The 17,636-nt window shown below is 42.4% G+C and overlaps 1 protein-coding gene and 1 pseudogene across 1 annotated transcript; one reads left to right on the top strand and one right to left on the bottom strand.

The window, feature by feature from the left end:
- Positions 1–17,636, top strand: part of LOC136838231 (zinc finger protein 260-like) — a 56,278-nt pseudogene that overhangs the window by 26,532 nt on the left and 12,110 nt on the right.
- On the bottom strand, positions 13,370–13,924 carry LOC136838245 (tigger transposable element-derived protein 1-like). Its single transcript, XM_067103112.1, has one exon. The coding sequence runs from the start codon at positions 13,922–13,924 to the stop codon at positions 13,370–13,372; it is 555 nt and encodes a 184-aa protein (XP_066959213.1).

Here is a 17,636-nt window from a genome sequence, read left to right as displayed (position 1 = left end):
CTGGCTGAGGTATTGCATTTCAGGAGCTCAAATGCGCAAGTCTCCAAGATTTGCATACTCGGAACCAGTTCTGGGAAGTCTTCTTCCAAGGCTGGTGCTGTGCCTGCCTCTTCCTGGGGTTTTTCAGACACTCGAGTAGAGGAGGCTCCTGTGGATTGTCCTGGACTTGATTGGGAGATTTGAGTCCTCCGGGTACTCAGGTTTCGCCAAAGCTCAAGTACCCCAAACCAGTACTGGAGAGTCCGCTCCCCAGTCTGGTTCAGGCACAGTACAAGAGAAGATGTCGAAGCACTCAGGTGCTTCTTCACTTCCTTCTAGTACTTCTTCAAGTACTCGGCCAGGTTCCCAACCAAGTGCTTCTGACTCAAGGGTTCAGGCACTCAATGATGCAAATGAGGAGGTCCCCTCCCCAGTCTTCTCTCAAGAGGCTTCGGCCTCGAAGAAGACTGGGGCACTTTGTAAGGTGCCAGCATTGCTGAAAATGGTACCCTCAGTACCCATTATGGTATGTATTTCCGAATACATATCAGTCTTCTTCTGGGAGCAGGAGACGACTTCTCTACTTGGCTGGGACTTGGCAGTCTAGTTCAAGTTTGAGTAGCTTGACGTTACACTTGAGAACACCTAGTGTCCTCTCATGCTGGTGTTTCTGTCTCAGTCCTTATCAACAGGTTCAGAGAAGAGTTCGGTTATTCCTGTTACTATGGAATAGACAGCTCAACAGTAACTAGTCCTCCTTGTTCACCTGTCCCTCTGGAATGGAATGGTTTGCCCTTGCTCTCTTCAGTGGAGAATACAAGAATTCTTGTCCCCAATAAGGGACGCCCTGTTCCTTTCCATTCCATCAGGAAGGAAATGAATTGGGAACTAACCTGTGACTAGACAACAGGAACTTTCGTTGGAGTACCCTGCACACTCCTCCTCCCGTCTTGCCCCTGTTCGCAGATCACGTTGACCGAGGGAAGAAGCACACACCTGGAAGACTTGCTTCTTTCAGGTGAGCGGAACCAGTATGGCAAACATCTCCACACCAGTTTTTGAAACTCAGGACAGCTTTATTAGTTTTCCAGAGGCTCAGGATCTTGGTAAGCTTCTCTGTGGCACGGATGACTGTCAGGACCCCCTTCACCACGAGAGTAACTTCTGCCAACAAAAAAGGTGGTGGGACAGGTTTCCTTCCAACTCTGCAAGTTGACGATGCAAGTGTACGAGTAGGCAGCTGCACACTCAGCAGAGCTGTTACATCCCGGGGAATCGGAATGTAACGGCAGTCAAGCTCATCACCAGTGTCAGGGGACAGGGATTTGGCCCTCTCCCCCAGACATTATGCAAGATTTCCCATTTCCCAATCTTTCGAGCCTCCCTACCATATAGTCAACAGAGCTGTCTGTACTGTTCTGTCGTTCCACTTCTATTGTCGTCGGTAGAAACATTTCCCAACCCATGGAACAGTCTTCAAGCCTCGGAAGAGGCAAGGGATCTCTCAGTTGCTACTCCCTGTCTACGGATGTGGGAATCATGGCACAGGGCTCTTCAGAACCTGCCGTGAGAGCAACAGAGGCATGGGTCTCCATGGACATCAGTGCCTCTGACACCTGTCCCCGGAGGTCATCTTCCCAGACCGGTGAAAAACCTTCCACCACTGCACAGGGGTTCCATGGAACCCTGTGCCACAGGATTTACAGGCGTTTGGATTCTGTGGATACGCAAGTTACCAGAGGTTCATGGTTCTCCCAGACACTTGTGTCATCAGAGGTACACGGGGTTCGATAAGACCCCCGTGTCACCAATTTTGGCCTCAGGATTTTCCCCAGGCAGGTTAAGGTTCTTCTGCCGCTGCACAGAGTCCCAACGGACTCCCATGACACTGGTAAGGTCCCCCGGTCTATGGGCGAGTAGCCATCTTTCACATGCTGGTCTTGTGGGTCGTGCAGGTGAGCCTGCATAACCGAGTTCCCTGTCTTTAATCTTAGATAGATTAATAGATGCAAATCCTCCCCTTTCTCTAGCAAGGGGAGAGAAGAGCTGACGATAATACAGCCCGTTGGTTCTTTAGTTTTATTGTCTCTAACACTCTGGGTTCATCCAAGCCTTTTTCGAAGAAATATGACTACATACACACACATTAATTCGAAAGGCCCAGAAGTCTGACAGTTGAACACAGTTCTTCATACTTCTGTTCAACACACCAGAGGCTGTTCTCCTTCCTTCGCTCCTACATGACCAGGAAGGAGACCCAGGTGTGGCAAACTACCAGTCAGCTCAGAAGTTTACTCAGAGTCCTCCCTCCAAAGAAGTAAGTCTTCCTATTGTAGAGACTGATGGTTTGTTTAGTGCGTAGGAACAAATGACAAACTTTAAAAGTAATTTGTACTTTTCCTAACTATACAAACCTGAGGTCTTTACAAGTTAAATGCCCACCTCAAGCCATCCCTCATCCTGCTCCCAGAGGCCAAAGGCAGAGTGAATGCGTACTGACTGGGTGGGCAGGACTCCCACCTGTAACCGGTAGCCAACTACATACTTAACCGCCTCGTTTAAAGTTAAACGGCCGGTCTCCATCTGCACTGGAGCATATTCCTATTGTAAAAGTAAGTAAGTATAGCTTAGTTTTACCAGACCACTGAGCTGATTAACAGCTCTCCTAGGGCTGGCCCGACTCAGAGTCCTTAGACTTATTTCCTACGTGGCTAGAACCAATTGGTTGTTTAGCAACGGGACCTGACAAACTTATTGTGGAATCCGAACCACATTATAGCGAAAATGAATTTCTATCACCAGAAATAAATTCCTCTAACTCTTCATCAGCTCCCAGAGGCCAAAAGGCAGAGGAATGCGTCTGAACTCCGGCCCATCGAATGACGGTCTGAAGCTCAACCAACTTGTTTAAAGTTAAACGGCCAACAAAGGGCTTCCTAAAGACCTCAGGTTTGAATAGTTAGGAAAAATACAAATTACTTTTATAAGTCGACATGTTGAACAAATTGATAAGGCATAAGATCATCCCAGCCCTTTTCCCCTGAAATGTAATTACAGTCACCCACCAGTATTCGTATTCGTGGGGGATAGGAACCACAGCCACCTGTGATAAGTTGGTAGCCCCAATAAAAGCGCTTATAACTGCCTATTTCAATAGCTCAGACACCAAATACCCTGTATACCTTAAACTAAAATGCTTATAACTGTGTATTTCAATAGTTCAAACACCAAATATACCTTAAACTATCATTGTAAAACACTCTGATATCATTTCAAAGTCATCTTTAACATTACCCTTAAAATATATAGGTTATGGCTTACAGCTACATGTAAAAACTAATCAAGTTACCCCTATATTCAGGCACAGCCATTTTTTTGGAGTTTTGGTGTTAGTTTCATATTTTTATGTTTATGATACAGTAATTCATATTTCATTAAGAGAGAGAGAGAGAGAGAACAAAAATACATATGCACAATAAAAAATATTTAACCCTTACTGGGCTGATATGATCGTATGAGGAACTATAACAGGTTTTGAGTGAATGCCAGGCTAACTCACATGAGAGTTAATATTTCGCACCATACGGTTTGGATGAATTTAGCAGGGATGATTGCAGATCGAATGTATGGCTTATAAATGGTAATATGGCGACCTGCAGTCTCTTCTAAGTTGCACTCTGGGTGAGAGACTGTTCCTCTTTCGATCTCGCTTTGAGCCTAGGCCCAGTACCTTGCGCAGCGACTCTGGTGATTTTGGTTTGGAAGAAAGGGGTATTAGGCGTAAAACTTCTAAAAGAACTTTGACAGCAGAAGAAATATCACATGAACTGGAGTCACATGAAGTGTTAGATGGTGAATTTGCAGATTCTGATGATGAAAGTTATGAGTGATGAAAATAGTGATATACAGGCAGTACCCGGTTATCGGCAGGGTTCCGTTCCTGACAGCGTGACGATAACCGAAAATCGGCGATAATAGCGCCACTCCTCAGTTATCAGCGCCGATACCTGGGAATCGGCGTCAGAAATCCGGTTATTGTCATCGCTAGACAAGCGCTTTAAAACCGGATCGCCGATAACCGAGGCCACCGATAACTGGGGACTGCCTGTATTGGAGGTGTTAGGTGATATTGATGGTGATGATGATGGTAATGTCGGTGACCATACTTATCAACATTAAGTAAGTGATGCAGAAAGTGATGTAAGTGATCGGTACAAAAGTGAAGTCAGAGATGATACAGAGAGGTAGATGGAGAGGTCTTTTCAACGACATCGGAAACATGGGAGGCTTTCTACGTCTCGCTCTTGGAATGGTGGTGCTAGCGGTGTTCGGATGCATGGCGCATCTGCTAGAAATCCCCAACATTGAGATTATATGCCAAATAATTATGTTTCTGCTGGATTGGCAGGAGTGGTGATGGAATGCGGCTTGAGTAATGATAGTGAGGAATCGGACTATTTCAGGCTTACAGTTGACAACAAAGTTGTTCAAGTTATGGTTGACGAAATGAACCTGTACCACAGGCAGTGTGTTGCTGATAGGCCACAAGGCAGCAGTAAAATGAAGTGGACAGATGTTAGTCTGAAGGAAATGGTCGTGTTCCTTGCGATAACATTACTCATGCCTCTTGTACTAAAGCACCTTGTCAGGGATTATTGGTCAACAGATGTGTTTATTCATACGCCAGCATTTGCAAAGCTCATGCCTCATGATCAGTACCAGGGAATTTACAGGTTTTTGCATTACGAGACCCAAATTCCAGTGATCGACTCTGGAAAATAAGGAACATTATGACTCTCAGACATGAACGATTTTCAAAATTTTTTAGTCCTTTTGAAAAACGTGTAATTGATGAAAATCTTGTTTTGTTCAAGGGCTGCCTTATTTTTAAGCAATATATGAAGTCAGAGAGACACCATTCGGCCTAAAAATATATGTTATTTGTGATTGTAAAACTGGATACGTCATGGATGTTATTACAGGCAGTCCCTGGTTTATGACGGGTCCGGCTTACGACGTTCTGAGGTTACGACGCTTTTCAAATATATTCATCAGAAATTATTTCCCGGTTTACGACACATGTTCCGGGGTTACGACGCGTTGTACACCGATCCGACGGCAGAAATATGGCTCCAAAACGGCAGAATAACCAAAATTGAAAGTTTTTTTTATGAAAACTTAATAAAAATGCAGTTTACATCGTTTTCAATACACCCAAAGCATTAAAAGTAAGGTTTTCTTAGGATTTTTGACGATTTTCAACTATTTTTTGGTTTACGACGATTTTCGGTTTACGACGCGGCGGAAAAACGGAACCCCCGTCGTAAACTGGGGACTGCCTGTATTTATACTGGAACGGATGTTGACATTCCTGCTAATGATCCTCTTGGTTTATTTTGTGTACTGATAAATACTACACCAGCCTTGTCCTAAGTGAATATTTACACAACAACACTGCATTGGTTGGTACTATTTGCAAGAATAGGACAGGGATGCCCATCTTTCCCCCAAGCATGAAGAAAGGAGGCACAGTGTTGAGATAGAAAGGGCATCACCTTGCCATCAAATGGAAGAATAGGAAAGAATTCACCTTACTGATTTCAATGCACACTGGCATGCCGGCACCCACAGGGAGACGTGAACTCTGAACAGGGGACCCGGTCATGAAGCCGGACGTTATTTTTGGCTGCATAAAAAAACATGCGTCATGGCGACAAGTCAGACATGCAGATTGGTATGGTTGAGTGTGCAAGAAAAACACTCAAGTGGTATAACAAGACATTGTTTCACCTTGTAGATATTTGTACGCTGAATGCTTATAATTGATATAAGCACAGAACTGGCAAGACCATGTCCTTGCGGGACTTTGCTCTGAGAGTCTGCAAGCAACTAGTCAACAAGGAGTGGCACATATCAACCGGAGAGGGGCGGAAGAATGGTACCGACAATGCAGATTGATTGCATTGCACCCCAGCAGTGGCGCAAAAGGCACCACCCTGCTGCTGTGCCACCAGCACATTCATGTGCTAAAGGACGAAGGCTGTGCTGCGTCTGCGCAAATGCCAAGGAGCACGAGCATTTAAAGAATAAGAAAGTCTCAACCTGGCGCCCAGCCTGTCGGGTGACCTTATGCTTGGACTACTTTACACAGTACCATAGCTGTGTCAAGTTTTAGACAATGAGAGAGAGAGAGAGAGAGAGAGAGAGAATCACTTTCACACTAGGGGAATTTATTTCTCTGCAAAGTATGAAAATTTTATTTGACTTATCAGAATTATGTGTCACATTGTTTTACAGAGAGAGAGAGAGAGAGAGAGAGAGAGAGAGAGAGAGAGAGAGAGAGAGAGGGTTAAGTTGAAGTGTACCTTAGTTTAACCAGACCACTGAGCTGATTAACAGCTCTCCTAGGGCTGGCCCAAAGGATTAGACTTATTTGACGTGGCTAAGAACCAATTGGTACCTAGCAAGGGGACCTACAGCTTATTGTGGAATCCAAACCACATTATACCAAGAAATGAATTTCTATCACCAGAAATAAATTCCTCTAATTCTTCATTGGCCTGCCGGGGACTCAAACTCAGCCTAGCAGAGTGCTAGCCGAGAACTCTATAGAGAGAGAGAGAGAGAGAGAGAGAGAGAGAGAGAGAGAGAGAGAGAGAACACCAAGTGGACAAAGGGCTGAAGACGAAAACATGTTTACCACTTTTTGGTATATTTGTTGGGGAATTTTACACTTACAGGCAAGTGAGAATTTTATTTTTACTAAAATAATTTTGTAATGTGCATATCAGTACTGGAAAAATTTTGTCGTTCACCTGTCAGTTAACTAGGAATTTTATAGTTACGGGTAAAAATAAAGTGATTTTGTAAATTACATATCAGAGCTGGAAGTGATTTTTCATTTAGGCATGAATTTGCTGGGAAATTTTATATTTATGAGTAAATTAGAATTTTAATGTTTTATGAGTCAATGTAGCTTTTTACTGAGAGAGAGAGAGAGAGAGAGAGAGAGAGAGAGAGAGAGAGAGAGAGAGAGAGAATGTTTGGGTGGCTAAGAGATCAAAGCTGCTGAGAATTTTTGCAAAAACATATTATTTTTGTATATATTTTGCCATACAGTTTTTGGCAATTGTTGCCGATTTTAGGTAAAGTACAACAATATTAGAATAACCGGATAAAAAACTGGTATTGTTTTTAATAGAAAAAAAATTTTTTTTAGCATGTCCACGGCAAAGAGGCCCACACCAAGCAAGCACGCTTCAGTCAGCTGAGTCCCCCCCGCTAACCGCTAGCAGAAATATTCACTTTCAACTCTCTGTGGTGAGTGCAGAAAATTTTTTTGAAATTTTTTTATTATACATTGTGCACGTACGTATTCTCTTTGCCCGGGCAGGGTTGCTGCATATGTTTTTTTTTTTTTTTTAGCCCAGCCTGTACGGGTTAATACACCAGTGACGGTATGTACACAAAGTCTCTGAGATGCAAGCCAATCAGCAACTAGGAAAGCTGGTACCCTGGTGTGTGATTGGCTACTTCCAGCCCTTCCAGCCAATAGTGTATCTTCATAGAGAGAGAGAGAGAGAGAGAGAGAGAGAGAGAGAGAGAGAGAGAGAGAGAGAGAGATGAGGTATTTTTTTACATCGGTAAAACAATTGCAGTGTTGGGACAATCTGTTTCTTTTATACATATGAAGATAATAGATCAGTCAGTATAATAATACAGTATAAATAAATTCTGTAAGTGAGATAGTATTTTATTGATATTTTGCCGTGTTTTCAGTAAAGCTTATGTACAGAGAGAGAGAGAGAGAGAGAGAGAGAGAGAGAGAGAGAGAGAGAGAGAGAGAGAGAGAGGGGGGGGTGTTGAACTGAGGTACGTTTACATGGGGGGAACAGCTGTTCTGTGATTTTGAGGGATTTTACTCTAACATTTTATTGATATTTTGCTGTTTGCATTAACATTGATTTGAAAATTAGTAAATGATTTTTTATCATAGGAAATACACGTAGTCATGGAAATAAAAAGTAAATACAGTAATTAGTGAATACTGCATTGCTGTACGAAAAAATCTGCGCATCACTGAATTTTCTGCGATAATTTTGGAGATACTGTATGTTCCTCAGAGAAACCGACACGTTCCTCAGAAAAACCCACAACTAATTGAAGTACCCTTGTCTTTCCCTCCAAAATACCCCCTTTTAGCAAGCTATATGAACATTCAGCAGCATTTCTTTTGCATCTGTTTCTACAGGAATACAAACCTTGGTCTTTACATATTGAAATCCTTGAAATCCTTGCAGCAGAAGCTAAGAAAACGGCCGTTTAACTTTAAACAAGGTTGTTAACTATTGACGGTAGGGTGGGAGGGAGTTACGCATTTACTTTGGGGCACCATTGAGCATGGATGTCTCCTCTCTGCACGGCTGGACCTTTTGACTGGACTTTCTTTTTGTTTGTGGAATACTTGTGTATGCTTGTGTTTACATGAGAATAGTTGTGTGTTGCTATTCTGATTATGCAAACCCACCCACAACTTATCTTTAGCCTGGAGAGGAAACCTTTGGGTTTTGGGCTTTGCCCTGGTAACAAACCTAAACTGGTTTCTCACCTTGTTATTGTACTCCTATAACCTAGCTATAGTGAAATCTATGACTTCGTCATAGCGAATCCTATAAGTATGTATGTATGCTTGCTTGATATCATCATGCAAACCCGTAACTTGCTATAGCCTTGGTAGAGTTAACCCTCAATACTCTTGAGTAGTCTCCATTTGCTCGGAGGGGGAACATTCCTTTTCTGGGTGAAGGGAGGTTGCATCCCTTAACCCGTCTAGTTTATACAGATATTGTTGAGCCTGAGGCACTTAGGAAGGTGTAACGACCCGAGTGGGCCGTTATGCAGGTTCTTTAATATACTCAGGACGGGGCTGTCATGACTGACGGCAGATGCAACAAACAAAGGAGGGGAAAACAACAAAAACAATAAAATGAGCTTAATATTAATTTATTTATAATATTTACAAGTGAGTCAGGTCTGGCAAAAAGATAAAAAACATAAGTACAATAATGGCCAAAAGGCAGCACTAAACAAAATCAAGTTAAACAATTAACTTTATAAACAAAAAGTAGCTTTAAACAAGAAAGAGGCAAAAATAAACAGCAGCAGGCAGAAAATAAAATACCAAACATACGTCCTCCATCGGGGCACCAAGACAGCCCTCAGCTGCACAACAGGGACAAAAACCCACCAACCAGAATACCCCGATGGAGACGTCAGGACAGCCTCACGCTGTCATCAAAGATGAGCAGCTCGTGGTCACACGACTACTCATGGTCACACTCCACCTCTCGACGTGCTCCGCCGTGGCGTGCTCAATTTGCTGCTCAAAAACTCGACCAACGTCGACTCAAAAACTGCCTGCTGCTGCTGCCACTGCCGCTACCTTCGCTGCCCAACCAGACCCGACTGACGACAGAAAACCGGCAGCTCACCGACGAAAACATCAAAACAAAAAAAACTTGAAGGTAAGGAGGCAGCAATCCACAAAAGGGAACGAGCGGGGAACCAGCAGTTCCCGCAAAACCATCACTTAACGTGACAGAAGGTTATGGGATCTCTCGCTAGCGGCACAGGCAGCCCCCGGTCATCGGTGGGGGGGGTTCTGTTCTCGTCTGCATGACAATAACCGAAAATCACCAGTAACCGAAAATAAAGTCTACAGGTGCCACAAAAAACTCATAGGGCACTGATGATTGGTTATCGGCGGCGTAATCCCATTTTGGCGCCGTAACGAAAACTATTTTATATGTAGACCTTAAATCCTTTGGGTGTCTCCTACAAGACGTACAGAACATGCCTGTATTCCATGTTGTTTCTGTATAGTAGTGTCGTAATCCGACTGTCTTAGTATGCACAGGGTATTATCATACTTACTGTTCCTGACGAATTCTGTAAAATAGGAACGCACTGTATTAGTCTGTAATGGAAATATAAAAGTTGGAACTGTTCAGTATCCAGTATGTAATATGCAGCATACAGTATTAATTAAAATACTGTAGAGTACACTACAGTACATACTGTCCTGTACTTCGGTACATTAAAAATACATTTTGTTATATATTACCATGTAGTATATGCACAGTGTACAAAGTGAAAAAAAGTGAATAATACACAGTATTTCCTTACCTTTTGAAATTGTCGTGCTTCATAACCTCTGTACGTACAGTATGTTGGTGCCACCATTTTTCAGGGGATTCTGAAAAGTAAAATTTGCTACGCATTAGTATATACAGGACTCCTGCCCTGTATGTGACTGTATAAAGGGAAGTATTTTAGAAAACAATATACTGCACTCTAATAAAATGTATAAAAATGAAAAAGTGAAGAATTCCTTAACCTAACTTCATTGATTTTGACAGATTTCCTGGTTCTGAGAGCTGGGGGAAGTGCATTACGTGGTACAGTACGTAACACGTATGCTGAACTGTATACAGTATACTGTAGTACAGTTCTGTACTTTCAGTAAAATGTTGGTGCAGCCATTTTTCAGGGGATTCTGGAATGTCAAAATTTACTATCAGTATACATTATATACTACTGTACAGTCCTGTATTCAGCTATAAAGGAATTTTATAGAACAATGTCAAGGTGCAAATTGAAGCCACGGTGGGCAAAGTACTCAGTCTAAATGTTCCTCTTCTCTTCAACAATCGGTTTTCCCACACTGATAATGATGTAGCATAATGTGGACTATACAATGGGCCTTTGGCCGTTCTGTTATATCCTAATTGGGCTGGGTTTGACTTCAATAGAAGCCACTTCCGGTAGGCCTTCAGATGATAGAAAAAGATGGTTTTCATTAAAGTAGGTACATACTGGTCCGGTTTTCAAAAGAAAAATATGAGCAGTAATACAGTCCTGCATTCAGCTATAAAGGAATTTTATAGAACAATATACAATGTATAAGAATTAAAAAAGTGAAGAATTCCTTACCTAATTTCAGTGACTTTGAAAGAATACTGGTTGTGGGAGACGGAGATGTGCATTACATGGTACAGTGCGTAACACTTATACAGCGCAGGACACTATACTATAGTTGCTGATGAATTCTGTACAGTAGGTACATATGAAAATATTAAAATTATTACTGTGTAGTACGGTAATGTACACAGTATATGTACAGTAGTAAAGTACAGTACATACTGTACTGTAGTAAAAATGATGCAATACTTCAAGTCCAGTAGCACACTAGTACAGTCGTACATACGTGCATACAGTACTGTAAGTCTATTGTGATACAGTTAAAAAATGTGTACAGTAGTACTGTACACCTAAAAATAAAGTACAGTAAATTAAAATGAAGAATTCCTTACCTGATGGACATTGAGAGGGTATACAAAGTCTGGTGAGTTGGGGTTTGAGGATGACTGTATCTGATGCACCAGGAGAGGAAAGGTAAAATCCGCGAATACTTAAAACCCCTCTAAAAACACTTAGAACTGCCTATTTTGATCATTTAAACACAAGAAAGGCCCTCTAAAAATGCTTATACCTGAGTATTTTAATAGTTTTATCACGAAAAGTGCGTTTAGTCATGAAAATGATATGAAAATGCAGTAATTAGTGAATATTTCTCAGTGAAAAATACCGCGAATGGGCGAATTTTCCGCGAATAACGGGTAGATCAATTCCACAGAGAAATCCGCGAATGCGTGAGTCCATGAATCGTGAGAGCGCGAATACAGGGGGCTTACTGCACGCTTGTTTTTTCTCAAGTTTATAACAATTTATAAAACCATTTAAACAAAAAAACGTAAAGAATTCCCCACCGTATTGTTACCGTACTGTACCTGTTGAAGCTGAAGAGGGTTCAGTTGAGTCAAGTGGGAGGAACCCTCAAAGGATTCATCAAGGGAATCTGGGTCATCTGCAAACATGAGGCTCAGTTCTGGAATGGCAATGAAAAGAATTAGGTTATGAAACACTATGGCGTATACCACAGTGTAACTGTACCACAGTAAAACAATTTACAGATGTGTACCAGTAAAACAAAAAAAAACAAAAAATTTCCTTACCAGATAGAGCTGGAGTGGCTGGTGGGTCATTTAGTAATGCTAGTGAAGCGTCATTGTGCAACAGTGCTGTACAGTACAGGGTATCATACAGTACAGTATTGTACAGTACTTTACAGTTTAAAACAATTTATATATGTACTACGGTAAAACAAATAAAAGAAAGAATTCCTTACCAGACAGAGTTGGAGAAGCTGATGGGTCTACTACTACTTGTACTTGGAAGGTGGTGGCTCAATCCTGGAATGATAATGAAAAAAATTAGTATAAATTACAGTAGGGTTGTACAGTGTACTACAGTACTAACTATGTATGTAACAGTTTGACTGTATAAAATTTATTACAACTTATAAAACATTTTATATACAATACTATATGTATGTACTGTGCAGTGGTAAAAAAAAAAAGTGAAGAATTCCTTACCTAGGTTAAGCCTTAAATCTCTAGTTTAGATTGGACACTTCTTTTCATCTGCTTCTCCTTACAGTCTCCTTGTAAAAGGTTAGAGCATCCTGAATTGCTCTTTGAAACTTCGTGAACCTTTCTACATTAGGGTCCTGTGCCTCGATCATTACCAGTCCTTGCTCAAAGTGGACCAAAGCTTGTGACAAGCCTGTAACACTTAATACCCTGGGCTTTGGGGCTGGTGCCTCTTCCTCCTCCTCGATCATATGCTTCTCCAGCTCAGTGAGGTCCTCTGCTAACAACTCCTTCCCATGGGATTCCAGCAGCTCGTTCACATCCTCAGCTTCCAACTCCAAATTAAGCTTCTTGCTATATTGAACAGTGTTCCTCCTCACAGCATCAAGACTCTCTCCCTTCTCAAAGTCCTTAAAGTCCATCACAAAATTTGGACACAGCTTCTTTCAGGCCCTATTCAAATTGGATTTTGACCTCGTTCCAAGAAGACTCAATGTTATTTACAGCATCTGAAATACTGTAGCCCTTCCAGACTCGCATGACATCCAACTTGTCACTGCTATTTTTGGTGACCCTGAGGACATGGCGAAATGTCCTCCTGGTGTAGTAAGCCTTGAAGCTAGCAATAACTCCTTGGTCCATCAGCTGTAAAAGCGATGTAGCGTTTGGTGGAAGGTAGGTTACCTCCACTTCGGGATAAATCTCGCCCAAATTAGTATAGGATGACCAGGGGCATTGTCTAACACCAGGAGGACCTTAAATTCCAGACCCTTCTCCTCCAAATACTTCTTAACTGCTGGCGTAAAGTGGTCATTAAACCATTCCTCGAAGATAGCAACAGCGACCCAGGCTTTCTTGTTAGCTTTCCAAATGACAGGGAGCTGAGGCTTGAGAATTCCTTAAGTGCCCTTGGATTTTCCAGCCAAATACACTAACAAGAGCTTGAGCTTGAAGTCACCACTGGCATTACTCCCAAGAAGTAAAGTCAGTCTCTCCTTACTGACTTTATGGCCTGGTGCTGTCTCCTCCTCCTTGGATATGTACGTACGGCTAGGCACACGTTTCCAAAATAAACCTGTCTTGTCCACGTTGAAAACTTGGTCAGCAGTATAGCCTCCATCCTTGATGATTCCAGCGAGACAACTAGGAAATTCTTGTGCCGCTTCCTTGTCTGCACTAGCAGCCTCACCCTGCAACTTAAGGTTGTGCAAACTTGCACGAACCCTGAAACGATTAATCCAGCCTCTGCTGGCTACAAATGGTTCACTTCCACTACCTTCCCCCTTTTTTTTTTGCGCTACTGCCTCATACAGCTGCCTAGCCTTCTCCTGAATAACACCAAGGCTCACTGGAACGTTTCGTTGGTTTTGGTCTTCGAGCCAGGCCGTCAGTAACTTCTCCATCTCCACGAGGTTGGGGTTATGGTGCTTGCCTTCTCTAGTAGTAGCAGCCATCATCGAAGCACCACCTTTCATGTGTTGTAAAGCACATACCCTATCCTTGACTATAGACTGAACAGTAGTTCTGCTAAGTCCAAGGGCACAGCCGATTTCAGTGTTTGTCTCGCCTGAAAGAAAAGCATTAGCTTAACCGAGGCCAGGCATTTGTCATAAAAAATTAGGCTACATTCTGTGTCCCTAATCTGCATCCGGTACATACAGTACTGTACTGTTGTAATATACTGTACATTCAGAAGACCGTAACGTAAATATAACCTGTAAAACCCCCCCCGTTTAATTCTCACTATTCGCGGACTCACACATTCGCTGGTTTCTCTCTGTAGAACATATCTACCCATTATTCGCGGAAAAATTCGCCCATTAATTTTCACTGAGAAATATTCACTATTACTGTATTTTCATATAATTTTCATGACTAAATGCACTTTTTGTGATAAAACTATTCAAAACTCAGTTATAAACATTTTTAGAGGTTTTTCTTGTGTTTAAACTTGAAATGGGCAGTTCTAAACACAGAGGGTTTTAAGTATTCCTTTTAGCTATTCTCGGGGTGTGTGCGCATCCCCAGTATTTTAACTGTAGTAGGTATATACAGTAAACCCCTCTAAAAACAAGAACTGCCTATTTTGATAGTTTAACCACAAAAAAAACACCAAAAATGCTTTTACCCAGTATTTTAAGTTTTATCACAAAAAGTGCATTTAGTCATGAAAATGATATGAAAATACAGTAATTTGTGAATATTTCTCGTGATAAATACCGCGAATAGATATTTTCCACAGAGAAATTAAGAAATCCACGAAGAGGTGAGTCTGCAAATAGTGAAACCGCAAATACGGGGGGTATACTGTAATATTGTCCGTGACACATCGAATGCTAAATTTGCGCCTTTTCTCTCAATATTTAACTGGTCAGACAACAAGAAAATTAAACTTTAAGAAACCTTTCAAAAGATTGACGTTTCATTAAAAAAGTGGTTTAACTGTAACTGCCAACTGAAGTGAAATATAGTAAGCATATGGAGTCTTGTACAGTACTGTCCACACTGTAGATGCATTTTTTTGGATGTGTGTCATTGACATTTTCATTCGATATTGATTTGGTCAGACCACAAGAAAATGAAACTTTAAGAAACCTTTGAAAAGATTGACGTTTTATTAACAAGATGTGTTGTGATTAACTGCCAATTAATAATATATAACCACGTGAAGTCTTTGTAAATGCATTTTTTGGAAGAGCGTCAGGCGGCGGCAGACATGCTAGCGTGTCGTTAACAAAGTAATTTTCACAAAACGACCCGAGTACAACTCTTAGTTATGTCTGATATGTTTTAGTATGTTAACGAATTCATTTTATCAAACCAGCGCAACTGAAGAACCTCATCTCTTGATCACGTGAGCAGGGACTGTGATATGTATTCATAAAACCAGTGCAACCGAGCAACCTCTATTTGTCTTGATCGTGAATGGACATACGTATTGCGTTTGTATCATAATTATATACAAAAATAAAAGTACCCTGTAATACATTTTACATATAAATTTTACACACAAAAGCATGAAAACTTATAAAAAATTATGGTAGGGTAAAATACCGCCCGGGACACACCGACCGCTACCTAATTTTGCACATTTTCATTCGATATGTAATTGGTCAAACCACAAGAAAATGAAACTTTAAGACACCTTGCAAAAGATTGAAGTTTTATTAACAGAAGGTGTTATAGTTAACTGCCAAATTCATAATATATAACCATGTGAAGTCTTTGTAAATACATTTTTTGGTAGCGGGTCATGCACCATCGGCAGACGTGCTACTGCGTCACAGCCAGATATATTACCCTAATATGTAATAATTGTTTTATTAAGATGTGGAATTTCATTTGCTTAATCCTTTACTATGGTCTGCACAGCAGCTCTATGAATTTTTAATGCCAGATTCGATGAACTTGCAGGTAGACCTCGGCCTGATGGCAGTGGATGCTCAGGTCCAAACAACCTAGAGAAAAAAAAAGTCTTGCCTTTTTCAGAACGCTTAACGAAGTCATATCTCACCTCCATTGATGTAGACCTCCTTTTCTTACTGGCACTTCCATCAGATGCAGGATTCTGGCATTTGGGACCCATGATGAAACCATAAAGCTCGTTACGGCGGCAATAGCAGCAGCTTTACTTGCCTCAATGAAAGGCACACACAGATTGATGAAAACTTGCTTTCTGAGGCTGTGGGTTGTTTGGTATTCCTCCGCCGCGCGCATGTGCAATTGACCCAGGCAGTGGGCAGGTCGTTCTCCTGTCAAGTGCCGTTACAATACACTCAGAAACAAGTTCCTGTCTACTGCCCGGGGGTGTCTCCTATGGTGCTGATAACGACATCGGCACCGATAAGCAGAACATAGCACCATAAGCCACGGTGCGGAATATTTTGGCACTTTCGGCGCCCATAACCGGATGTCGCGCCATAAAAAAAACATATTTTTTATGAATAGTTTTGAAAACTGCCGTAAAACCGGATCGCCGATAACCGGGGACTGCCTGTACCTATGGTATTGCAACTTCTGTTGCCTATTGCACTGGTATTCTGATCTGTCTGCGGGCACAGAAGCAACCGCTGTGTGGGGTCCCACAGACCCCAATGCATGGAAGCTGTGGGGTTCCACAGACCCCTGTGACAGTTACTGGTAATGGGAAGTCACATTCCCAGACCAGTGAGGGTACCTGGTCTATGGACTCTGTCCCAACCCAGAGAGAGAGAGAGAGAGAGAGAGAGAGAGAGAGAGAGTGAACGTGCTTATTCCCTCACGCCCGTTCCTGCATGGGAATGGTGTAGGGGTCCCTGGAATACTGCTGGACCAGCAGTAGAAGTTGAAGAAGAGGAATTGAGAATTATCATCGCCACCTTCGCCTTCTTCTTCATTGTGTGCTGTCACCCCTTTCCTTTCTTCCAAATCTCCCGGTACTTGGATAGAGTGGAGGAAGAAGGAGGTTGCTTTTCCCTCCTGTAAGAAGGCCTGTAGGGCCTCTTGCAATCAACCTTCTTCCAGGGAAAAAGCCAAGGGATCCTCGGTTCTCTCCTGATCTGTCTGTAGGCATGGGGTTCACATGTCACGAGAGCAACAGGTGCACTGGGTCCACGGACCCCATGTCACCAGTACCTGCCCTGAGAGTTCACCTTCCCAGAACAGTAAGGGTCCTTCTACCGCTGCGTGGGGTTCCACGGACCCCCATGACACCAGTACTGGTCCTGGGAATCACCTTCCCAGGCCAGTAAGTGCCCTTCTACTGTTGCTGACGTTAGTTCCGGTCCTGGAAGTTTTTTTCTAGATGTGTAAGGGTGGAAGTTGAAGAAGAGAATAAGAAATCATTGTCATCTTCACCTCCACCTTCGTCGTGTGCTATCATCTCCTCCCCTTCTTCCAAAGCTAGTGAGTGGAGGAAGAAGGAGGCTGCCTCTCCCAGCCGTAGAAGTCCTGTAGGACTTCTGACGGCCAGCCTTCTCCCACGGAGAACGGGATGTCTCACTAACAAAACTGTCAGTTCTGCAGCTCTTGATTCATCCAGCTGGCCTGAGAGTAACCGCCAACCATGCTTCCACAGACCCCCGGTACAGCGATACTGGCTTGGAAAGCCTCCCCAGTCAGGTGAGGTCCCTGGTCTACAGACCCTGGCCCTACCCAGTGAGAGTGAATTTAGAGAACAATCCCGGA

The sequence above is a fragment of the Macrobrachium rosenbergii genome, unplaced genomic scaffold, assembly GCF_040412425.1.
Source record: "Macrobrachium rosenbergii isolate ZJJX-2024 unplaced genomic scaffold, ASM4041242v1 282, whole genome shotgun sequence".
Classification (NCBI taxonomy): domain Eukaryota; kingdom Metazoa; phylum Arthropoda; class Malacostraca; order Decapoda; family Palaemonidae; genus Macrobrachium; species Macrobrachium rosenbergii.
The sequence above is the reverse complement of the archived record's forward strand: the minus strand, read 5'-3'. Positions and strand labels throughout refer to the sequence as shown.